Below are 25,894 nucleotides of genomic sequence, written 5' to 3'. Positions count from 1 at the left end.
CATCAAATCACCTGTGCTTAGTCTAATACAGTAACAACTAAAAGATTCCAAAAGCAATTTAGTCCAATCAACATAAGCTAAATATGATGTGGCTGTCCATGGTACTGATTTGTGTGTAAGTGTGTGCAAGTAGAAAAGCATGTTGACCCACCCTACTTAGAGAAACACCAATGCCATCCTCCTCTCTATTTCATTCCGCTGAAACGGTCTATGACTCTGTCATACAGTAGGCTACACACTTTTAGTTTTTGTTGTCCTGGCTAAGATTCTTGCTCGCTAGCCTAACTTCCTTTCATGGGCAATGATGAGCCAGCTAGTTAACATTAGCCTACTATCGACACTTAGCTACATATTGAACTTCCATCCTCTCAGGTCAGGGGCAAAATGTATGAATTTATGGTTGGATCAGAATTGCTGTTATAGTCATTGGCCAGTACAGATAATTAAGTAAAACCACGTGTCCAAATCCCTATCTCCATCCAGGTCACGGATCCCTCTGGAACTTTCACTGCGGACACCTGGCCCCTTTTCCCACGGATTGTATTTGTATATATGTCCCTTTTGTTCACCATGGTGCTGTCGATTATTGTTACAATGTCCGTTGGTGCGTGTGAGCACCTGTGCTGTATGTTTTGGGATTTCGTGCCCTTGTGGATTGCGCAGATGATTAGGGGTTTCGTCCCGTAATGGTGTGAAGCCTAATCCAAACTGGCATCCATTGATACTTTGTTTTGGTGCTCCAGGAACATTCACAGTTGAGCTCACTCAGTTTCCCTTGCATTCAATGCACCCGGCAGCAACAATATCATAGTCTTTTTGACCAGACAGCACCAGATAGGCTACACATACTGAGGCAGAGGGACGCTATTTTGATCTCTTGGATGCTTTCTCTGCTGAGATACATATTCAGCCTCTTGCCAATTGCAAGAAAATGATTAAACACAGAGAGACGAAGATAAATGATTTATGTTTTTTTCTTAGTACATTTTTTGGGGAGGCCTGGCTTCTCTTGGCATCCATGAATACATGCCACTGTGGAGCTTGGCGTTTAAGAATTTCACTGTACCTTGCAAATACAGTGAGCTCCAAAGGTATTGGGACATTGACACATTTTGTTGAAATGATTAATGATACCGGCTATGGGGTTAAAGTGCAGACTGTCAGCTTTAATTTGAGGGTATTTTCATCCATATCGGGTGAACCGTTTAGAATATTTTCGTACATAGTCCCCCCATTTTAGGGGACCAAAAGTATTGTGACAAATTTGCTTATGTGTATTAAAGTGGATGCAACCATGATTACAGATACACCTGAATGAATTGTGAATATTGATGAGTGAGAAAGTTACAGAGGCACAAATACCATACCCCACAAAAATGCTAACCTCCCCTATTATTGTAATGGTGAGAGTCCAGCATGTCTTAGGTGTATGATATTTGTGCATCTGCAACTTTCTCACTCATCATTATTCACAATTCAATCAGGATTATCTGTAATCATGGCAGCATCCACATCAATGTAGAAGTGTTTAGAAACATAATTGATATTCTTATTTACAATAAAAGTGAATCCAAAATGACACAATGCATTATTTACCATTCATTTGTATTGGGCACAAAATAATCGGAAACACAAACAGCAAATGCATCCAACAAATGTGTTGAGTCACACGCTTCATGTAGTCATTGCGTGCTATGAATATGGGACCAAATACTAAACTTTTTGCTCATTTAAAGCTGCAATGCGGTATGTAACTTTTTGGGTGACCCGGCCAAATTCACATAGAAATGTGAATTATAGGTCTGTCATTCTCATTGAAAGCAAGTATAAAAAGCAGTAGATCTGTTCTATGTAACCCTAACCCTTTTCTACACCAGCTTCAAACAGCTGAAAATACAATATTTGTGGTTATTGAAAATATATTTCACAGCGGTCTAGATGGTACAATGAGTGGTTGTTTTGTCACATAAACTGAAATTAGGCAAACTATTACAATTTTAGCAACCAGGAAATGACGAAGGGATTCATGCATGTTGCATACGGTTCACCCAATATGGATGAAAATACCTTCAAATTCAAGCTGTCAGTCTGCACTTCAACCTCATAGTCATTGTATAATTTCAAATCCAAAGTGCTGGAGTACAGAGCCAAAACAACAAATAATATGTCAATGTCTGTATACTTTTGGAGCTGTGCATATGACTAATAAAATCACCTATCATCTATAGCATTATTAATTATGCATACACATTCATAAAACATTTAATCTACAACCGCAATAAACAAATTTAGGGATACTCATTAATTGACCCTTGACCCTAATTCAGTTCTATGGATTGAACTTTTCAGTGTTAAGATGACTTGACATGTCACACCTGCTCCTGCTCTTTTTTATTTTATTTTATTGAACCTTTATTTAAGTAGGCCAGTCAGTTAAGAACAAATTCTTATTTACAATGACAGCCTCCCGGGGAACAGTGGGTTAACTGCCTTGTTCAGGGGCAGAAGGACAGATTTTTACCTTGTCAGTTCGGGGTTTCGATCCAGCAACCTTTCAGTTACTGGCCCAACGCGCTAACAACTAGGCTACGTGCCGCTTCCTGCTTCCTCTTCCCCCCTGGCGCATGAGGGTGCCGGGCTACCCCAGCATTACGCCCTCCTGCCACCATCATTACGCACACATACTTCCCTAGTCACGCGCATCAGCGATCATTTGGACTCAACTGGACTCAATCACCTGTGTTATTTCCTTCCCTGTATATGTGTCTGTCCCCCAGCTCTGTTCCCCGCTTCCGCATTAACGTTCGGATGTTCTTTTGTTATCCGTGTGCTTACGCAGTTCCTGTCTTGTTCCTTATTAAATGTTTGACTCCCCGTACCTGTTTCTCGACTCCAGCATTGGTCCTTACATGACATGGTTGTCAGAGCTGCTATTTAACGGGATTACACTGTGGTTGGTGGAGGTTGTACACTGTGTTTGCTAGTAGGGGGTCATTGGTCATAGCCTCTGGTAAATACCAGGTCACTTGATCTGCAGTCCATCGATGAGGGGTCAGTTAGATTCCAATTGCTCAAATAATGAGGGTTAGGACCCTAACCATTGTATATGTTATGCCTGTTCTTAGATCATTGATCAGTCACCATGTCAACATGATGTCATTGATTCTCTTCCAGGTCACAGAAGAAGGTCAGTCGGTGTTCAGTGTTCAGCGTGTGTGGGGTTACCACCAGAGTCCAACACTCTTATGACTACTACTGTATATAGCCCTGAGAGGGATTGCAATGTAGTTGAAGTGAGAGACTGTGATGAACTGTTCCCCTCTGCTCTAATAGCTCCAGCCCCTGTCAGGTCCTGCTCATGTAGATGGGTGGCAGGCAGTGTGACTATGGCTTCAGGCTCCTGTGCCTCATTCCTAAAGTGATGTATTCAGTTACTGCAGTGTGCGTGATTATATATCACCCATTCATCCTCCCTCCGCCAGCCACAAATCAAAGAGTGGTTCTTTGCCTTTGAATGAATCACAGTCCATAAGGCATATGAAGGGACTGCATGCTTCGAAATGATATCAGAGAGGAAGAGGCCAAGCGAGAAGTTTCACTCTCGCCAAAATCTGAACGAAATAAGCCCAATGTGTTTCTATGGGCTTATTTTGGACCTAAGCTTGTCACCTGTCTTCCCGCCTTTTGAACAACGACTCCCATTGTTAGCATCTCATCATTATACACAGATCTCTGATGATATCGTCTCTGCTTCCATCTGTAAATATGCCTGTTTGTTTTTAGCCCACAGGGTATTTTGAGTGGCTGTACTTCTTGTCTCGGTCCCTGTCTCCCTGCCTGCCTCTTTCCTTGTGTGTGAGAGAGACTCAGAGGATTTGGAGGGAGGGGAAGCAGGAGGAGTCAGGGTCAAGCATATGGACTCTCTGGGTCAACTTTCAAAATGGGTCATCTGATGGACTAGCAGTGACAGAATGATGGAAAAGGTTCTTGCAGCCTGCTAAGCTTCTCTTCTAATTGGCCTTTATGAATATTTAATGAAATCAAGATGAAATTCAATCATGGTTTTTAACTGCTGAATCGGAGAGTGGTGTGTCGGCCAGGGCAGAGGCAGGGGAAGGCTGGTGCGTTATTAGATTTCTCTGGTCTACTGTGGAAGGAGGACTGCAGGAGTGCAGGTGGCAGAGTTACACTATTGGTCTGAGGGGAGCCGGCGCTCTCTCTCTGAAGGATTTCATATTTTATTTGTTCCTTTGTTGTTTTTAACCAAGGGCTCCTGGTCACGCAATATAGCATCCCCGGACCTGAGATTTTTACACAGTCCTACAGTTTTTAATTGCATGCATACCGAGTGATAGATACATTTTTGCTACACTGGCAGCCATTTAAAATAGAGCCAGATCAATAATTACCTGTGACACCTTTTAATGTTATTTGTACTAATACAGGTAATAATGAGGTGAAATTGGCAGGATTATTTTTCATTATACACTCTCAAAACAAGTGTACACACTGAAAGAAAATAAACCAATCAAGACGGCCATTGTTTGTAATTGTATGGTTAATATTGATTGATTAATATCTATTCATCTTAAATTACACAAATCCCCCACAGCTATTTCTAGAATACTCTGCAGCTACATGTCAGTCCCATATTCATGAAAATATATACAGATATGGATAAACCAGAGATGAAAATACAGAGCCAATAAAACAATAGCCAGTATATTTTATGTTTTAGCTTTTGTGCATGTAAATGACTTGTTATTGCCAATGATAAAATTGATGTGGAGCATCTAGCAGAATATCCAGTATTCAATCATGTAATATAACAGGCACTCACAGTATTGACCTGTGAGTGTGAAGGCAAAACCCAGGAGACGATTAGCTCACTATTACCTCACTCCTGTTTCTCCCTTTGGAAGATGAGTAAGAGACAGAGAGGCTTCCCTAACTTGATCTTGTAGTGTGTTAGTGCATCATGATGTGGCAAGCTGGCTACAGACTGGGGTGTGGGGGAGTTGAGCGTGTGGCGAGGGGGAGAGATTGAGGGGGAGGCAGTGTGGTTACTCACAGTAGGGGGGAGTTTAATTTGATCTGCTCCTGGTCACGCAACAGAACTCTCAGAGAGAAAGAGATGGGGACTGGTGGAGAGGTGAGTTAGATTATTGACACCCCCCTCCCCCTCTGTCTCCTTCCACATCTCCCAGTCCAGACCCTGGTAAGCAGGTGTCAGACGGAGAGATCCTGGGGGACACCAGCAAGGACATTAAGTCCCTGAGCAGGGAAGGAAGCAGACGGTTTAAATAGCTCCCTGCTAATTTCCCTTGCTTCAACTGGACAGAGACAGGGTTCACCAGGGTCAATAATAACTGTTCCACAATCAGGTGATAGTTTTGCTTCATGCATTTACTCCCCTTGTGGATGTTCCACAATATTATTTCCTTGGTAATATAACCTTACCTTAGTTTAATTATATTTGCGCTATATCCATCTATATGTTTAAATTGATAACTGGGAAGGGGTGGAAGGTGAAACCTGCTGTAATTGTATAATATTGACCTTTCATTGAATCTGAAATTAACTACAAAATGGTGGGTGGATTTGAAATACTCCCCCCTTTCTTCACTCACATAATAATAATCAGCAAATATGAAAAGTCAATTCAGGGGGAAATATTGCAAATGGGTTCGGGTAGATTGTGCATGAATATTTAATTTAGTCATAAAAGTGAGGTTTAGTAAAAAATGAATGGTTTTACAGACGGCTGTGGTCTCTCCCTAGATTGTTGCTGTGGAGGGAGCGCTCTCCTCTCCTGTCTGCTGGCCTGCTCTGTTAATTAAAGCTGTGCTGCTCATCACTTGCACCAGATTACACCTACATTGGACAGGGGGAGAATCGGACAGATCAAATGAATGACTTTTGGAAATAAAGTTTCAGGTGCCCGTTTTTATTTGCTGATGCTTATGGTGAATCCTGTTCAACAAAACAGAGTGAAATAAGCCAATCACTCAGTCAAGCCAGTCTATAATTGTTTAGCCAGTAGTTTTATATAAACTGAGTGTACAGAACATTAGGAACACCTTTCTAATATTGAGTTGCACCCCCTTTTGCCCTCAGAACAGAATCAATACGTTGGGGCATGGACTCTACAAGGTGTCAAGCGTTCCACAGGGATGCTGTTCCATGTTGATTCCAATGCTTCCCACAGTTGTGTCAAGTTGACTGGATGTCCTTTGGGTAATGTACCATTCTTGATACACTCAGTGGCGTTGCAGTTCTTGATACACTCAAACCGGTGTGGCTGGCACCTACGACCATACCCCGTTCAAAGGCACTTCAATATTTTGTCTTGCCCATTCACCCTCTGAATGGCACACATATACAATCCAAGATGGAGTAGCAGTCGGACGTGTGTTTGTCTTTGTCTTATCCCGTGTAAATAGTCGTTTTTTTGGTATATATTTAAATCTCACTTTCTATCTATGAACTAAATCTACTTTCCTACCACCCGCCTCACCCAATGTGGTACGGATCTGCTGTTTTTATTCCTTATAACCGGAATCTCCATCAGGAATTAACTAGCTACTAGTCTTTGTTAGCCACTGCTAGCGGTCTTCACCTTTAGCTCAGACACCAGCCAGCTTTAGCCCGGACAATACCTGCCAGTCTTCACAGCACGCGATAGCAACCCAGAGCATATCGGACTGCTTCTCTCTACCACATCCCCGGATTCCTGCCACTCTGGATCATTACACCGGATCATTGAAGCTAGCTAGCTGCAAACGAGTGGCTACTGTTAGCTAATGCCTCTGTCCCGAAGCAAGCACCAGTTAGCCTTGAGCTAGCCTCGAGCTAGGCCTATATACCAGCTAATTCTAGGGCTACAATACCTCTTTTGCCAATTGGTCTGGACCCTTTATTGTCGGCACGGAGCCCCGCCGATCCATCACGACTGGTCTGCTGACGTAATTGCCCGATGTGATCTCAACAGGTTATTCCGTTACAATGTTCCTGAAGAACCATCTGCTGGCCGCAGCCCCCTAGCTTTCTAAATGCTGTGTTCCACGCTCGCCTGGTGTAGTAGTGACTACCGACCGGCCCCCTGACTCACCTATTGCTGTTCATTGGACCCTATGATCACTCGGCTACACAGCTGTTTCAATAACACGGTACCTCATTTTGTTTATCTGTCGGCCCCAGCCTCGAACTCAGGCCTTTTATGTACCTAACTGACCCGCTCTACCCATTCATCACCATTTACTCGTTGTTGTCTTAGCTTTCCCAATCAACACCTGTGATTGCTTTATGCCTCTCTCTAATGTCAATATGCCTTGTCTACTGCTGTCTTGGCTAGTTCTTATTGTTTTATTTCACTGTAGAGCCCTCAGTCCCGCTCAACAGGCCTTAGATAGCTCTTTTGTCCCACCCCACACACATGCGGAGACCTCACCTGGCTTAACTGGTGCCTCCAGAGATGAAACCTCTCTCAACGTCACTAGGTTTACCTCCACTGTACTCACATCCTACTATACCCTTGTCTGTACATTATGCCCTGAATCTATTCTACCGTGCACAGAAATCAGCTCCTTTTATTCTCTGTTCCCAACGCACTAGACAACCAGTTCTTATAGCCTATAGCTGTACCCTTATACTATTCCTCCTCTGTTCCTCTGGTGATGTAGAGGTTAACTCAGGCCCTGTAGCCCTCAGGTCCACTCCTATTCCCCAGGCTGTCACGCCCTGGCCATAGAGAGGTTTTTATTCTCTATTTTGGTTAGGCCAGGGTTTGACTAGGGTGGGCATTCAAGTTTCTTTATTTCTATGTTGGTGTGGTTCCCAATCAGAGGCAGCTGTCTATCGTTGTCTCTGATTGGGGATCATATATAAGTTGTCCTTTTTCATTTGGGTTTTGTGGGTAGTTGTTTTCTGTTTAGTGTCTGCACCTGACAGGACTGTTTCTGTTTTCCCTCTTTGTTATTTTGTTCAAGTGTTTTGAGTATTAAATTTACCATGAACACTTACCACGCTGTGTTTTGGTACACTCCTTCATACGATGATCGTTACACAGGCTCTATCATTTGTTGACTTCTGTAACCGTAAAAGCCTTGGTTTCATATATGTTAAAATCAGAAGCCTCCTCTCTAAGTATGTTTTATTCACTGCTTTAGCACACTCTGCCAACTCTGATGTCCTAGCCGTGTCTGAATCCTGGCTTAGGAAGGCCACCAAAAATTCTGAAATTTCCATCCCCAACTACAACATTTTCTGCCAAGATAGAACTGCCAAAGGGGGCGGAGTTGCACTCTACTGCAGAGATAATCTGCAGAGTTCTGTCATGCTATCCAGGTCTGTGCCCAAACAGTTCGAGCTTCTACTTTTAAAAATCCACCTTTCCAGAAACAAGTCTCTTACTGTTGCCGCTTCATATATACCCCCCTCAGCCCCCAGTTGTGCCCTGTGAATTGTTTGCCCCCCATTTATCTTCAGAGTTCGTACTGTTAGGTGACCTAAACTGGGATATGCTTAACACCCCTGCCGTCCTACAATCTAAGCTAGATGCCCTCAATCTCACACAAATTATCAAGGAACCTACCAGGTACAACCCTAAATCCATAAACATGGGCACCCTCATAGATATCATCCTGACCAACTTGCCCTCTAAATACACCTCTGCTGTCTTCAACCAGGATCTCAGCGATCACTGCCTCATTGCCTGTGTCCGTAATGGGTCCGTGGTCAAACGACCACCCCTCATCACTGTTAAACGCTCTCTAAAACACTTCAGCGAGCAGGCCTTTCTAATCTACCTGGCCGGGTATCCTGGAAGGATATTGACCTATTCCCATCAGCAGAGGATGCCTGGTTAGTCTTTAAAAGTGCTTTCCTCACAATCTTAAATAAGCATGCCCATTCAGAAAATGTAGAACGAAGAACAGATATAGCCCTTGGTTCACTCCAGACTTGACTGCCCTTGACCAGCACATAAATCCTGTGGCGTACGGCATACTGCATTAGCATCGAATAGCCCCCGCGATATGCAACTTTTCAGGGAAGTTAGGAACCAATATACACAGTCAGTTAGGAAAGCAAAGGCTAGCTATTTCAAACAGAAACATCCTGTAGCACAAACTCCAAAAATGTTTTGGGACACTGTAAAGTCCATGGAGAATAAGAGCACCTCCTCCCAGCTGCCCACTACACTGGGAAACACTGTCACCACCGATAAATCTAATCGATCATTTCAATAAGCATTTTTCTACAGCTGGCCATGCTTTCCACCTGGCTACTCCTACTCCGGCCAACAGCTCTGCACCCCCGCACAGCAACTTCCCTTCCCTATATCAATGATGTTGTTCTTGCTGCTGGTGATTCTTGGATCCACCTCTATGCAGACGTCACCATCCTGTATACTTCTGGCCCTTCTTTGGACACTGTGTTAACAAACCTCCAGATGAGCTTCAATGCCATACAACACTCCTTCCGTTGCCACCAACTTAAATGCAAGTAAAACTAAATGCATGCTCTTCAACCGATCGCTGCCCACACCTGGCCGCCCGTCCGTCTGACGTAGAATATGTGGACAACTGTAAATACCTAGGTGTCTGGTTAGACTGTAAACTCTCCTTCCAGACTCACATTAAGGATGTCCAATCCAAAATTAAGTCTAGAATCGGCTTCCTATTTCGAAACAAAGCTTCCTTCACTTATGCTGCTAAACATACCCTCGTAAAACTGACTATCCTACCGATCCTTGACTTCGGCGATGTCATTCACAAAATAGCCTCCAACACTACTCAGCAAATTGGATGTAGTCTATCACAGTGCCATCCGTTTTGTCACCAAAGCCCCATATACTACCCACCACTGCGACCTGTATGCTCTTGTTGGCTGGCCCTCGATTCATATTCTTCGCCAAACCCACTGGCTCCAGGTCATTTATAAGTCTTTGCTAGGTAAAGCCCCGCCTTATTTCAGCTCACTGGTCACCATAGAAACACCCACCCATAGCACTTGCACCAGCAGGTATATTTAACTGGTCATCCCCAAAGCCAACTCCTCTTTTGGCTGACTTTCTCTGCTGCCAACGACTCGAACAAATTGCAAAAATCACTGAAGCCTTTTATCTCCCTCACTAACTTTAAGCCTCATTTGTCAGAGCAGCTTACTGATCATTGCACCTGTACACAGCCCATCTGTAAATGGCCCACCCATATACCTCATCCCCATATTATTATTTCTTTTTTGCACACCAGTATTTCTACTTGCACATCATCATCTGCACATCTATCACTCCAGTGTTAATGCTAAATTGTAATTATTTCGCATCTGTGGCCTATTTATTGTCGGTGATGTGTAAGCCGAGGAACTCACCTTCTCCACTGCGGTCCCGTCGATGTGGATAGTGGCGTTCTCTCGAGGACCTAGTTCCACAGGGCAGGGTTCAGACCCAGGGCCCGAGCTTATTAATGATGAGCTTGGAGGATACTATGGTGTTGACGGCTGAGCTATAGTCAATGAACAGCATTCTTACATAGGTATTCCTCTTGTCCAGATGGGATAGGGCAGTGTGCAGTGTGGTGGTGATTGCATCGTCTGTGGATCTATTGGGGCGGTATGCAAATTGAAGTGGGTCTAGGGTGTCAAGTAAGGTAGAGGTGATATGATCCTTAACTAGCCTCTCAAAGCACTTCATGATGACAGAAGTGAGTGCTACGAGGCGATAGTCTTTGCTTTCTACAGGTACAGGACATCTTGAAGCAAGTGGGGACAGCAGACTGGGATAGGAAGAGATTGAATATGTTCATAAACACTCCAGCCAGCTGGTCTGTGCATGCTCTGAGGATGCGGCTAGGGATACCGTCTGGGCCGGCAGCCTTGCGAAGGTTAACACGTTTAAATGTCTTACTCATGTCGGCCACGGAGAACGAGAGCCCACAGTACTTGGGAGCGGGCTGCTTCGGTGGCAGTGTGTTATTCTCAAAACGGGCAAAGAAGGTGTTTAACTTGTTCGGGAGCAAGACGACATGGCTGGTCTTCCCTTTGTAATCCATGATAGTCTGTAGACCCTGCCACATACGTCTTGTGTCTGAGCCCTTGAATTGCTACTCCACTTTTAGTACTGACAGGTGTGCCTTGTTAAAATGTAATTTGTGGAATTTCTTTCCTTCTTAATGCGTTTGAGCCAATCAGTTGTTTTTTGACAAGGTAAGGGTGGTATACAGAAGATAGCCCTATTTGGTAAAAGACCAAGTCCATATTATGGCAAGAACAGCTCAAATAAGCAAAGAGAAATGAAAGTCCATCAATACTTTAACTTCGTTCGGATCAGTAGGATGGTAGCGTCCCACCTCGACAACATCCGATGAAATTGCAGAGCGCCAAATTCAAATTAAATTACTATAAATATTTAACTTTCATAAAATCACAAGTGCACTACATCAAAATAAAGCTTAACTTGTTGTTAATCCAGCCACCATTTCAAAAAGGCTTTACGGTGAAAGCAAACCATGAGATTATCTGAGGACAGCGCCCAGCACTCAAATGCATAACAAATCATTTTCAACCAGGGAGTTCCGACACGAAAGTCAGAAATAACTATATAATTCATGCCTTACCTTTGTAGATCTTCTTCTGATGGCACTCCAAAATGTCCCAGAAACATCACAAATGGTCCTTTTGTTCGATAAATTCCTTCTTTATATCCCCAAAATGTCAATTTATTTAGCGCGTTTGGTTAAAAAAAATCAGGTTCCAACTCACCCAACATGACTACAAAGTATCTAATAAGTTACCTGTAAACTTGGTCCAAAATTTGAAACAACTTTCCTAATCCAACCTTAGATATCCTAAAACGTAAATAATCTATACAATTTAAGACGGAATATACTGTGTTCAATAGCGGATAAAAACAACGTGGAGCGAGCTCCAATTCACGTGCGCCACACAGAAGAGTCCACTTGGCTTGACACTCACACAGAACAGCCCTACTTCGTCATTTCTCAAAAGGAAAACATTATCCAATTTCTGAAGACATCTAGTGGAAGCCATAGGAACTGCAACCAGGTTCCTCATAATATAGTTTCCCATAGAAAACCAATGACCTCCAATTTGAGACAGTGAATTATAAGTGAAATAATCTGTCGGTGAACAATTGTTGGAAAAATTAATTGTGTCTTGCACAAAGTAGATGTCCTAACCGACTTGCAAAAACTATTGTTTGTTAACAAGAAATTTGCGGAGTGGTTGAAAAGCAGGTTTTAATGACTCCAACCTAAGTGTATGTAAACTTCCGACTTCAACTGTATATATATATATATATATATATATATATGCACACACTACCGTTCAAAGTTGGGGTCACTTAGAAAAGTCCTTGTTTTTGAAAGAAAAGCTAATTTTTTGTCCATTAAAATAACATCAAATTGTTGTAATGACTATTGAAGCTGGAAATGGCAGATTTTTTATGGAATATCTACGTAGGCGTAGAGTCACATTATCAGTAACCATCACTCCTGTGTTCCAATGGCATGTTGTGTTAGCTAATCCAAGTTTATGATTTTAAAAGGCTAATTGATCATTAGAAAACCCTTTTGCAATTATCTTAGCATAGCTGAAAACTGTTGTGCCTATTCAAGAAGCATTAAAACTGGCCTTCTTTCGACTAGTTGAGTATCTGGAGCATCAGCATTTGTGGGTTCGATTACAGGCTCAAAATGGCCAGAAACAAAGAAATGTCTTCTGAAACTCGTCAGTCTATTCTTGTTCTAAGAAATGAAGGCTATTCCATGCGAGAAATGCCAAGAAGATGAAGATCTCGTGCAAAGCTGTGTACTACTCCCTTCTCAGAACAGCACAAACTGGTTTTAACCAGAATAGAAAGAGGAGTGGGAGGCCCCGAGGCACAACTGAGCAAGAGGACAAGTACATTAGAGTGTCTAGTTTGAGAAACAGATGCCTCACAAGTCCTCAACTGGCAGCTTCATTAAATAGTTCCCACAAAACACCAGTCCCAACGTCAACAGTGAAGAGACGACTCCGGGATGCTGGCCTTCTAGGCAGAGTTCCTCTGTCCAGTGTCTGTGTTCTTCTGCCCATCTTAATCTTTTATTTTTATTGGCCAGTCTGAGATATGGCTTTTTCTTGGCAACTCTACCTAGAAGGTCAGCATCCCGGAGTCGCCTCTTCACTGTTGACATCACAGGAGTGATGGTTGCTGAAAGTGGGCCTCTGTGCGCCTATGTAGATATTTCATAAAAAATCTGCTGTTTCCAGCTACAATAGTCATTTACAACATTAACAATGTCTACACTGTATTTCTGATCAATTTGGTGTTGTTTTAATGGACAAAAAATGTGCTTGTCTTTCAAAACAACATTTCTAAGTGACCCCAAACTTTTGAACGGTAGTGTATATATATATATATATATATATATATATATATATACACACACACACAGTGGGGAGAACAAGTATTTGATACACTGCCGATTTTGCAGGTTTTCCTACTTACAAAACATGTAGAGGTCTGTCATTTTTATCATAGGTACACTTCAACTGTGAGAGACGGAATCTAAAACAAAAATTCAGAAAATCACATTAGATTTTTAAGTAATTCATTTGCATTTTATTGCATGACATAAGTATTTGATACATCAGAAAAGCAGAACTTAATATTTGGTACTGAAACCTTTGTTTGCAATTACAGAGATCATACGTTTCCTGTAGTTCTTGACCAGGTTTGCACACACTGCAGCAGGGATTTTGGCCCACTCCTCCATACAGACCTTCTCCAGATCCTTCAGGTTTCGGGCTGTCGCTGGGCAATACGGACTTTCAGCTTCCTCCAAAGATTTTCTATTGGGTCCAAGTCTGAAAACTGGCTAGACTCCTCCAGGACCTTGAGATGCTTCTTACGGAGCCACTCCTTAGTTGCCCTGGCTGTGTGTTTTGGGTCGTTGTCATGCTGGAAGACCCAGCCACGACCCATCTTCAATGCTCTTACTGAGGGAAGGAGGTTGTTGGCCATCCCAGCCCTGTGCAGGTCTACAATTTTATCCCTGATGTCCTTACACCCTCTCTGGTCTCGGCCATTGTGGAGAGGTTGGAGTCTGTTTGATTGAGTGTGTGGACAGGTGTCTTTTATGCAGGTAACGAGTTCAAACAGGTGCAGTTAATACCGGTAATGAGTGGAGAACAGGAGGGCTTCTTAAAGAAAAACTAACAGGTCTGTGAGAGCCGGAATTCTTACTGGTTGGTAGATGATCAAATACTTATGTCATGCAATAAAATGCAAATTAATTACTTAAAAATTATACAATGTGATTTTCTGGATTTTTGTTTTAGATTCCGTCTCTCACAGTTGAAGTGTACCTATGATGAAAATTACAGACCTCTACAGGCTTTGTAAGTAGGAAAACCTGCAAAATCGGCAGTGTATCAAATACTTGTTCTCCCCACTGTATATATACAGGTAACTGCCAGTAATGGAAGCACTAAGTAAATGAGGGATACAAAGTATACACAGGTATGCCTCCTGAGTTAATTAAGCAATTAACATCCCATCATGCTTTGGGTCATGTATAAAATGCTGTGCGGGTCATTATTTTGGCTACGATGGCTATGCCCCCATACGATGACAATGTCCTCATCCACACAGCACCTGAGACAGTGTTTTCCAACACCAAATTATGGAATTTCTCGTGGAAGAATGACGCATCCCTTCAGTAGAGTTCCAGACACTTGTAGAATCTATGCCAAGATGGATTGAAGCTGTTCTGGTTCGTGATGGTCCAATTCCCGATTAAGACACTTTATTTGGGTGCTTCCTTTATTTTGGCAGTTACCTGTATATGTTTTATTGTCACATACACTGAATAGGTGCAGTGAAATGTGTTGTTTTACAGGGTCAGCAATAGTAGTATGTTGCCCCTGGAACAAATTAGGGTCAAGTACCTTGCACAAGGGCAGATGTACAGATTTTTCACCTTGTCGGCTCAGGTGGTCGAACCAGCAACCTTTCGGTTACTGGCCCCACACTCTAACTGCAAAGCAAGAGCCAGAGGTTACAGAAGTTGCAAGGAAGTAAGTTCAATCCTCATTTACTGGAGTGGCAAGTAGCCTACCAGTTGAGAGTTTTGGGCCAGTAGCTCTGGTTCGAATCCCTGAGCCGACTAGGTGAAAAATCTGTCGATGTGCCCTTGAACAAGGTACTTAAGTCACTCTAGATAAGAATGTTTGTTAAATTACTAAAACATAAATAAAAACCCAACCTCTAAGTCCTTTAAACATGATCTTGTGTATGTTTGCTATAGTGTGACACTGGTACCTTTAGTAGGAACATTGGGGGTTTAGGTGTTACCATGACAGCTGGGTAGGTGTATTGGCAACCTGCAGTCTGTTCCCAGCCTCACAGCCATTTAACCTGTTCCACCCACTAATCTTAGACTCTGGCTGGGCCACTGGAAATGATCAGCACTGTCAACTTGATGTACACATGCACACACACACTCTGACACAGTATCATTCTATATCAGGCCTTGGTTAAGCCCTGTGACAGCGTTGGAGCACTGGACACCAACTCCGCGTGGTGGCTGTGCTGGCAGAGGGTGTATTGGGTGGTGTGATTCCACAGCTCTTGGCTGCGTTTGATAAAGATTAATACAATCCTATTTTCTGCCCAGGATTGCCTTTCCTAATGTGACTCTCTCTCTCTCTCTCTCTCTCTCTCTCTCTCTCTCTCTCTCTCTCTCTCTCTCTCTCTCTCTCTCTCTCTCTCTCTCTCTCTCTCTCTCTCTCTCTCTCTCTCTCCCTGTCTCTATTCCTGGGAAACACTAAGCACCTTATCCATGTAAGGAGTGACAATGAGAGAGTGATGCGAGCTGTGTTAGTGTGCTATAATACTCTAATTCACTGTAGATTAATTATCTCAGGATAAGCAGCGTCAGGGTACAGGATTGGGCCAGGCTGAAACACTGTTTGGCAAATCCTCTTCAGTTCCTCTCCAGGCTGGCCAGTAGCACACAGTAACCCTGTGATATGTACGGGCTCGTTACAGTGACGTGCAGTATATGGCAGATCAGTATTATTTTACTGAGAGCTGTTGTGAATGGGTTTTCACACCTGTATGAATATGGTTCCTACTCTCTTCATTTCACTGAACTGAGTATTCAGGCAACACTAGAATTAATTGTCATGTGACATTTTGATGGATTTTTGTGAATTAGTTACAAGGGAAATGTCTTCATGTACACAATATTCTCTGAATGCTGTATCTGTACTGAGCATAGTTTTGTACTTAGGGGTAATCGGTCTCAATATGTCATGTTGAATGTTTTCAGGGGACTGATTTTAATAACATGGACATACTCCAGTGATTTTGATCACGCAGCCAGCCTTACTTTCCCAAAGAGAGTGTGTCTTGACAAGAGGGAATCATTGTTTTTCTTCCTCCCCACTTTCACTTGCAGAGTAACAGACTGCCAGTAGAGGGCGATACACAGTTCTAAGTAGGAGTTCTGCATGAACATCAGCCTGTTGGTTATTCAAACAAAATCAGAGCGAGGTCATTTATGAATTAGGATAGAATCATTTCAAAATGACTTTATTACAGAAATCAATCAATGGACCAAAAAGATCATGTTGGAGTTTTGATTTGATAATTTGTCCACTGCGGAATATATTTTCCTCTTAAATGACATAACATCATTTTTTTAATCTTCAAAGTTGCTTTGAGTTCATGATATGTCTCATGTAATGTAAGCTAAGATAGCATTCTCTGTGTTACAATATCTATATGTAGCAACAGTGAGGTCTAGATCCATCTTTCTGTTTTGATATTGATTATTGCAGTGGCTCCATATCAAATAAGTGGTGAGTCAACAGCCTACACAGGTGTCTTACTGGGGCTGGTTGCTCTCATGCTGTCACAGTGACCTCTGCTGCCTCGACTACCACTTCCTCCCTCTCTCTATACTCCACAACACTCACTGTGCATTCATCTGAAATTTGTTTAGTGCATCTGAGCGGTTCTGACTCTTGTCCATATGGTGAGAGTGGACCTGAAGCACTGTTGGCTTTGGAGGGATACATATGTGTGTTTTTACATTAAGATGCTTGAATCTTAAAGGAGTTGGCTTCATCCTCTGAATACATTTGCATTGATCACAGTCTGTGGCCCAGCAGGTGAACCTATCGTCAGCATCCAATCAAGGCAATGACAAAAATATGTAGCATCGCGTGAATACAGAAACATTAACACACACACACACACTCACTCACACCTCCCTAGCCTGTGGTGCATGATCTGGTTCCTCAGGGACACACAGTGTAAGAGAGGGAGAAGGTGTTGATTAATGCAGCACTCAGGAGCCTGCAGCCTTGGCAGAGGGTTAAAGAAAGGGGTGAGCTAGCACCTCCTCTGGCCCCCCTCTCCAAACTAGAGACATGAAGTGTAAAATTGGGCACACTCTCATAAACACTCCATCACACAGGCCGAGCGGACAGGCAAGGCACATTCCCCTGGCTGCAATAGAGACAACACAGAGAACGAATGTTGGAAATGGATCAGACAAACTATTGCCTTGTGCAAAAATAATAAACTGATGCTGACCAATTTTATGACTGAGATAAACAGTAAATGGCTGTTTGTGTCCAGTCACAAACAGATGTTACTTGCTATATGCCCATAATATAATGTAGCATACATGTTATATATACACTAATTTGATATTTGATTTGTTTTGGAGAGATTTCGACTTGACCAACCCATTTCCGCCCTATGACCTTCTGACCTTGCTTCTCTTCTCTTTTCCTTACAGCAACAGCGACGTCTTGACCTCCTAACCATCACCAGCCCTGGTGAGTGCCCAGTGTTTCCTAACTCTGCTGATGGGGTGTGTGTGCGAGCGAGAGTGAGTGAGTGTTGACATTAGACAGAAAAAAACAGTGGACAGAAAACAACTTCTGTTTGCAGAGCTGATAGTGACGACTAGCACAGAGTACACGTTAAAAGATAAAGGTTCCCTGGATAATGGGGCACTACAGGATCAGTTACCAGACACCCTGGGGTCATTGCTTTGTTCATTTTAGCACCCTGATAGCGTACACTCACATCCACTTTAAACCTTCAAAACGTCTGCACGATGATCTAGCAATGTGAATGAAGACATCAAAATAGCTATTATGTTTATTTTCATTTAATTGGATTTAATGGGAATAACTCTTTATTATTTTCATATTATATGGTATCATGAAACAGCAGGTGTCTGCTGCTCAGCGGAGCTGCGATGTGTTGTGATCTAGAGCGCCCCAGTTGGACTGGTGCTGCTCTAAAGAGCCTTTGCTGGGGAAGGCGAACCCAATGTCTTGTAAAAGCAGCTGGGTGATGGCGCAAATTGCAGAGATGGCGAGGGGAAACAGATGGGTACGCCAGAAATGATACAGTGTCTATTATGTCTAAATTATCTGGATGGTCTAATATGCTTTGATTAAAATAATGTTTATGTGAGGGAGGCACGTGGAGCCTGCTAATTTCACAGATTTATTTGGCATCTGTTCCCCATGCCCAGGAAAGACTATCTCTGACCTTGACAACTCTGAAAAGGGCAATCAGACATGCAGAGCATTATATGTCATATCAGGGTCTTTGTTTACTTTTTAAGTGGCAACTCTTCTGCTCAATGCATTGGCCAGTCTGGTTAGTTTCCTGGTGTTTGATTTTATTTTGGCTGCGTATACAGGCAGGACTGCTGTACTGTACTCCTTGCAGACATATTGTATGGACCTGCACTGTGCTTATTACAATTCACAGTGGGAGAACAATAAGGAGTCAAATATTTTAAAAAAAGCATTGCTCACTTCCCCCCACCTGTGACTCTTCACTGGGCCCTTGCAGTCTGTGGTAAGGTTATTATGCCAGTTGTATGGAAAACCGTCTGTGCTTTTAGATGAATGAGGCTGATACGGAGGCAACAACAAGAGGACACTCTCTCCCTTTCTGCCTCAAGATTAAAGGAGACTCGATCTCTTCTTCTCTCCCTATCTTTTCTCTCCTATCTTTTCAATCCCTTCCTTTCTATCTTCTCTCCAAGACATCTCTCCGCTCTCCTCTTTTTCTTACAGTACATGCAGTCGGGCAGCGGGGCTGCAGACGGTGCTGGAGGTGTGAGGACACTAATAAGATCAAGTGGGGCCATGGCTGTGGGTGTGGGGGTCTGAGGGAAGGTCAGAGGAGGAGAGACCCTCAGTGGTTCACAGGGCCCATGCAGCTCAGTGGGTGATGGTGTATGTGAGAGGGGAGGGCTGCAGGATGCTCCATGGATCAGCATCAGCCATTCTGGCCCCAGCCTCCGTCCAGGGGCCCTCATTAGCCCCTCTGTCTGAAGTGCGCTTCCCCCACAACCTCGGTATTCCGTCTTTAATTGGACACTTGAGCGGAGCGATGTGCATGTGGGTCTATTGAAGTCTGACATTTCAGACTGCTGACCTTTCCAGACCTGCCACAACTAAATAATGATTAGCCCTGGCCATTGTTTTCACCACAATGGTACACTAACACACACACTGCGGTGTGCCCAGGAAGAGAGGAAAGGTGCTAAACTAAACACCTGCAGTATCTACACTCTCTGACCAAAATACACATACTGTACCCAGAAACCCTTTATTCACACAAATGTTGGGAGAATACGCTTTGGGTGGTCACAATGTTTTGAGAACATATTGTCAATCTATTGATCTCAATGACCTTTTCATATATCTGGACTCCCTACAATAGTGTTTTGAACTAAATTAACTTAGCTTGGTTGTGTTAAGTCCCTTTTCCCCTTCATATGCTCTGTGCGTTACAGGGGGGAAAAGGTCAATCACATTCATGAGATTTGGATAGATGTGCGAGGCCTCGGAGCAGAGAGATAATAGGCAACCTTCAGATGTCCTCTAATGGTATGGTTGTTTCTGTTCAGTCTCAGTTTTCAGTCTCTCTAGGGCTGTGGGAATCCACTCTCTCAGGGCCCTGATATTACTATACACAGGTTGGCAGTTAAGCAACAAAAATTATTAACACAACCATGGGGAAAAACAGATGAGGTTGGCTTAGATTGGTGACAACATGTAGGCTACAGTATGTTTTGTCTCCAATGTTTATTGAAAACATAAATACATTTGCACAATGAGAACTTGTATCCTCTCAAATATATCTTTACAGTTGTTGGTTTAGCTAGCTAGAGAATTTTAGCAATAATTATTAGCATTGACATGAAATCAGTCAAAACACCTCAAAATAAGACATGGTGTCAAGGACAAGCTGAACTGAGCCATTTATGATTCCCCACATAGTAGTTTGTCATTCTTGCTTGCAATCTGGCCATCCAGAATCACAACATCTATAGAGGTCCCCCCCAACGCTTGCTCTTTCTATCTATAGTTCCTTCTCTCTCGATCACTCAATACCTTTCAGTTCCTCTTCATTTATCTCAATCTCACAATTACCACACATGCCTCAGAACAAGAGCCTCTTAAACAAACTAGCCCGATGATAGGTGGGCTGTTTGTGAGGAGAAATCTTGACAAGTTCCCTCACACCTCTTATGCATGATGTGACAGTCAGTATGTTTTGCACAATGTTGTATTGTCCTTACATTTACTTACATCCTTCAGTTTTCATTTACAGATAAGCAACAGTATGTCACTTTTTATCTCTGTTTAACACATGCCACTCTAAGTTAGAGAACTGGAGTCTGGAGTAGACTAGATGTAAGCCTATACAGAAAGCCATTCATTCCTTGTGAAAAGCTGAAACTGAAAGAGCCCATTTGTGCATTTATTTTTCCTAGTGGCATCACATTGTCTCGTGCCAGATTGCTGAGAGGCTGCATAGCTTTCAGTCCGAGTCTGCTGGTGTGATATCCACTGGTGAGAGGCCTAGTGGATGGCTACTGGCTAGGCTTCCCAGGACAGGCCTCTGCTCTGTGTGTGGATGGGACTCTAGGGTTTCAGCCAGCAGGGCAGCGGGACAGCTGCACAGGCCTGCTCTCAATACCTGGGCTCTGGAGCTGGAGTGGAGAGATGTGTCTTTAATGGAATGCAGGGACTTAGAGATAGGGGCATTATTTATAAAACACTATCAGGGCTTTGTATAAATGAGCAGCTGTGAAAACAACACTTTCTATTATTGCCCTAATTATATCCTTTCTCTGTGAATTTGCATATTTTATCTCCCTGAAATTCATTATAGGGGACTTTGCTATCGTTTTAATGAAGGAAAGAATACAACACAACAAAGAGATGGCTGAGCAGTGGAGGGGCTCTCTCTTCTCTGGCTGCTTTATATTGACTATTTTACAGTAGATTTTTTCGAAACCCTCTCAGAAGCGTGGCTAAATAAGCAAGAGCATGCTAATGAATTGAGAATGAGTGTGATAATTCAGCAGGCAAAGACGAGTGAGGTCCACAGTAGGGAAAGATATTTAGAAAATATGCATCATTAAACCATTATTTAAAATCATGTCTCTTTCCTACACTCAATATTTTTGACTACTAATGCCTAGAGTAAATATTCCCTGCCTTGCAAATACCACAATTTCACACTCTTCACATAATCAGCCACGGTTTTCATGTTTGGCATTTGAACAACAAAGCTAAAACTCAAAGGACACTAAATGACAATTCACAACATTGCTTTCCGGGTAACTCCCTCTGTCTTATTTGAAGAAAGAAGATGTTGGAAAACGTAAACAACATTTTAACAGCATCTTTGCTCCAACAGGGAAGACAGCTGTGATTATTTCTTTGTCACCAGAGCCACCACTGTTGCTGAGCACTGCTGTGTAGCAAATCCTTATGGAAAAAATAGATTGGATTTTTGTTCCTGGGTGCCTTTTGTATCTCCAGTAAGGGAGTGTATAATAGAGGTTGATTCCGTGGTGTCTGTCCTGTGTGGATTGAGTTGGTGGGGGCTGATGTGGTTGTGTGGAGTTGTGCAACAACCATAGCACCCATTGAACAGCAGCAGACTCTGCTCTGCGACCTGCTCAGGCTCTCTTTCACAGCTGCTGGGCTAATATGGTTGATATGGTTACCTGTCGACTAGGCAGGCTTGTTTGCAGGGTCACTTCATTAGCCTTTTCTCAGTCTCTTACTTAGCAGTGGTGTCGTGTGTTGGCTCAATAAGGAGCAGCTAGCTGTCAGGCTGTATCTGCTGCGCCGTGTAGCACCTGGTTATCAGATCATGTCTCCATGTTCCCTTTCCCCTCTGACATTTACATGTTCTAACAGCCCAAGATGAGCTGTGTTTTCACTGTGTCATATTAACTTGCCTCCATTATCTGGATGTGAAAGGAGATGCTTGTCACCATCAAAAGGGAATCTTGCTCTGTTTGCTCATTTTGAAGGGGCCCTTCTTTACTGAGAATTATCTGTTGTGAAATGTAATGTCTCTTTGCGGTGGGTGTGTTTCATTATGGACCTTTTGTTTCTCTGCTTTTGCAGGGAACAACAGTGCGCCACAAAAAACTGTGTTATTACTCTGATTGAAAATTGACCAAGCCGTTATAACAAATGTGAGTGTCCATTTGAAATGGCCTGTGTGTATTCATTTTGAATATCAAGAACTTAGGCCCCCCCTCTACATTGTAGGCGGCGTACAATCAAATTGCGTTGTATGAGGTATTTCTCAAAAAATACAACAGCAAGAATCAAAAACATGACTTAGCTCTTTGGACATTAATTCAATCACTCAGCTATCATATCTCATAAGCTCCAAATCCATTTCAAGCTCCAGTTACAGGCATATAAACTGATGCTGAGAAGGTGTTTGTGAGATGACCCTGAGTGTCCTTGACTTGTATACTTTGCTTCAGGATCCTGCTGAATGGCTAAAGGCACAGTTCTTCCTCATATGCCGCCTGTCCCTCAGCGGGCTAACTTCTGTTTGGGCATGGGTTTATCTGCTATTATCTGTCAAACATCACACACGGACGACATTGGCCTCTGGTGCAATCCCACAGGCAAGCTGCTGTCATACCAACACCTTCAATGTGTCACTTGCTGCCTCCATTGGTGGCAGCTCCAGGGGCTGTAGGGATAAGCATTAAACCCTATTCCCTAGGACCAAAGCCTCCCTAACAGCTAGGCCTATGTATTTAGTAGGCTGACAGTTTTTGGACATGGAAAAATATACTGTGAAAAATCACATTTTGTTTTCCCGTTCAGGTGGATTAAATAAACCAGAACGTACTTTTATTTGACATTTGCTGTCCATTGTTTGTCATATAGACATGTTTACCTCAGTGAAAATATTTGAAATATTCATCATATATGCAACAAATTGCCAACAAGTTTTAGCTAAGTAACTGTGGTGTCTTTATAGTCTATATGTCCATACATCCTTGAGAATTCATATTGAGAGAGTGCAGAATATATCCCCATGACCCTTGCCCAGTGGTGTAATATACTACTTAAGTAGTTTTTTACTTCACTACATTCCTAAAGAAAATGTAATTTTTACTCCATACATTTTCCCTGACACCCAAAAGTACATTTTGAATGCTTAGCAGGACAGGAAAATGGCCCAATTCACACACTTATCAAGAAAACATCCCTGGGCATCCCTACTGCTTCTGATCTGGCAGACTCATTAAACACAAATTCTTAACTTGTAAATGATGTCTGATTGTTGTGGTGTGTCCCAGGCTATCCGTAAATTTAAAAAAACATTGTGCTGTCTGCTTTGCTTAATATAAGCACTTTGAAATTATTTATACCTAAGTATATTTAAAACCAAATACTTTTAGACTTTTACTCAAGTAGTATTTTACTGGGTGACTTTTACTTGAGTCATTTTCTATTAAAGTCTCTTTACTTTTACTCAAGTATGACAATTGGGTACTTTTTCCACCACTGCCTTCGCCAATCAATACAAAATAACCAGGGTAAAGAGTGGCCCTAGTGAACTGAATAGTTTGGCGCTGAAATATGATCACTATTTCTGCGGTAGTCATTTGTTCTTTTAAGAAAAGATCAATGTCCTCTGGCATATCAGTGAGAATACACTGTAGGCAGGGGGAGCAATGATACCTCTCCAAATATTTAATGAAGGAGTTAGACAAAGTTTGTTCGTGCTCTTGCTGTCAGAAGTCTGTCTTTGGGCCACACTAGTAATTAATGTCCCTCAGCCTATTGGCGGCCACTGTTCATTTCATGCGCTATCACTTTTTTAAATTGGAAACGGACTACTTTCATGGCCAATTAATTATTTGTGAAGTGCTAATTAAGAAGCAAAATAAAGGAACACTAAGACCATACTTAAAATGTAAAAAACATAATTGTTATGTAAATAGTCCCTTGATCAATAGACCCAAGTTTTTTTTAAATCCATCTTGGATTCACTTCCATACTGTAACGATGTGCGCTGAGAGTCTGGAAGCAAGTTCAGAGAGTGAGTATTTTAATAAATAAATGAAAACATAATACAAAACAAGAGACACGAACAACGCACGAACAGAAACAATGACACCTGGGGAAGGAACCAAAGGGAGTGACTTATATATAGGGCAGATAATCCAAGAGGTGATGGAGTCCAGGTGAGTGTCATTATGTGCAGATGCGCGTAATGATGATGACAGGTGTGCTCCATAACTAGCAGCCTGGTGACCTAGAGGCCGGAGAGGGAGCACACGTGACACGTACTCTAATTTCCTGTGAGTGTTTACCTTACACTTGTGATCTTAAAGGGATACTTTTCTTTTTGTAATTTTTCGGTGGTAATGGCGCTGGTGGGAATAGCGGCCGTTTTACAGGCTCCTGACCAATTGTGCTATTTTGTGTGTTTTTTTTGTGCTGATCTTAACATAATTATTGATTATCCCGGACCAGGCTCAAATCCCTGACAATCGAAGAAGGAGGAGACTTGACTATAGAGGCCGGCATGTGGTATACCTGATAAGACTAAATTGGAGGGTGGATTAATCGCCTCTACCCTCTGTTCTATTGGTGAATGTGCAATCACTGGAGAATAAACTGGACTGTCATTTCAATGTGATCTGAAGAACTGTAATATCCTATGTTTCTCAGAGTCGTGTCTGAACAAGGTTAAGGTAAACATAGCTGGTTTTCTATACATCGGCAGGACAGAATGGTGGCGTTGGGGAAGCTCAGGGGAGGTGGTGTATTTGTATTTATTAGGGATCCCCATTAGTTCCTGCCAAGGCAGCAGCTACTCTTCCTAGAGTCCAAACTCACCAAAGTACCAACATTACATATTAAACAAGAAATAAAATTGTGAACTATGTTTGTACTGAATGAGCTAAAGATAACTACATGATTCCATATGTGTTATTTCATAGTTTTGATGTCTTCACTATTATTCTACAATGTAGAAAATAGTAGAAAATAAAGAAAAATCCTTGAATGAGTAGGTGTTCTAAAACTTTTGACCGGTGGTTTAGTCACATGATTTCTTAATTTGCAGTACGTTTGCCAATCAGTTGGGCTGCCAGACTTATTTGCCATAAATTTTGCCTCATCCCTCTCAACCATAACATTTTTCAATTCCTCATCAATCCAAGGAGAGTTAACATTCTTTACATTCATTTTCTTAATGGATGCGTGCTTATTAGTAACTGGAATAAGCAATTTCATAAATGTGTCAAGTGCAGCATCTGTTGCTCTTCATTACACACACCAGACCAGCAAATATTATTTACATCATCAACATATGAATCACTACCAAACTTATTGTATGAACTCTTATACACTATATTAGGCCCAGCCTTTGGAACTTTGGTTTTCTGGTTTTCACAACAAAGTGGTGCGCGATCTCTAATATTAAGGAAGTCTTGAGGTTCTGCTCGCCTAGGTTAGAATAGCTCATGATAAGCTATAGACCATACTATTTATTTTC

At 42.4% G+C, this 25,894-nt stretch overlaps 1 protein-coding gene across 1 annotated transcript in view; it reads left to right on the top strand.

Moving 5' to 3' along the window:
* The window catches only part of agbl4 (AGBL carboxypeptidase 4), a 412,900-nt gene that overhangs the window by 252,147 nt on the left and 134,859 nt on the right, over window positions 1-25,894 (top strand). Inside the window, exon 6 of the mRNA XM_035781882.2 lies at window positions 17,817-17,856. Coding sequence (XP_035637775.1) covers window positions 17,817-17,856 — 40 coding nt within the window. The remainder of the gene's footprint in view (window positions 1-17,816; window positions 17,857-25,894) is intronic.

Source organism: Oncorhynchus keta, chromosome 1, assembly GCF_023373465.1.
Source record: "Oncorhynchus keta strain PuntledgeMale-10-30-2019 chromosome 1, Oket_V2, whole genome shotgun sequence".
In the NCBI taxonomy this organism is placed as follows: domain Eukaryota; kingdom Metazoa; phylum Chordata; class Actinopteri; order Salmoniformes; family Salmonidae; genus Oncorhynchus; species Oncorhynchus keta.
This window is presented reverse-complemented; position numbering and strand designations above follow the sequence as displayed.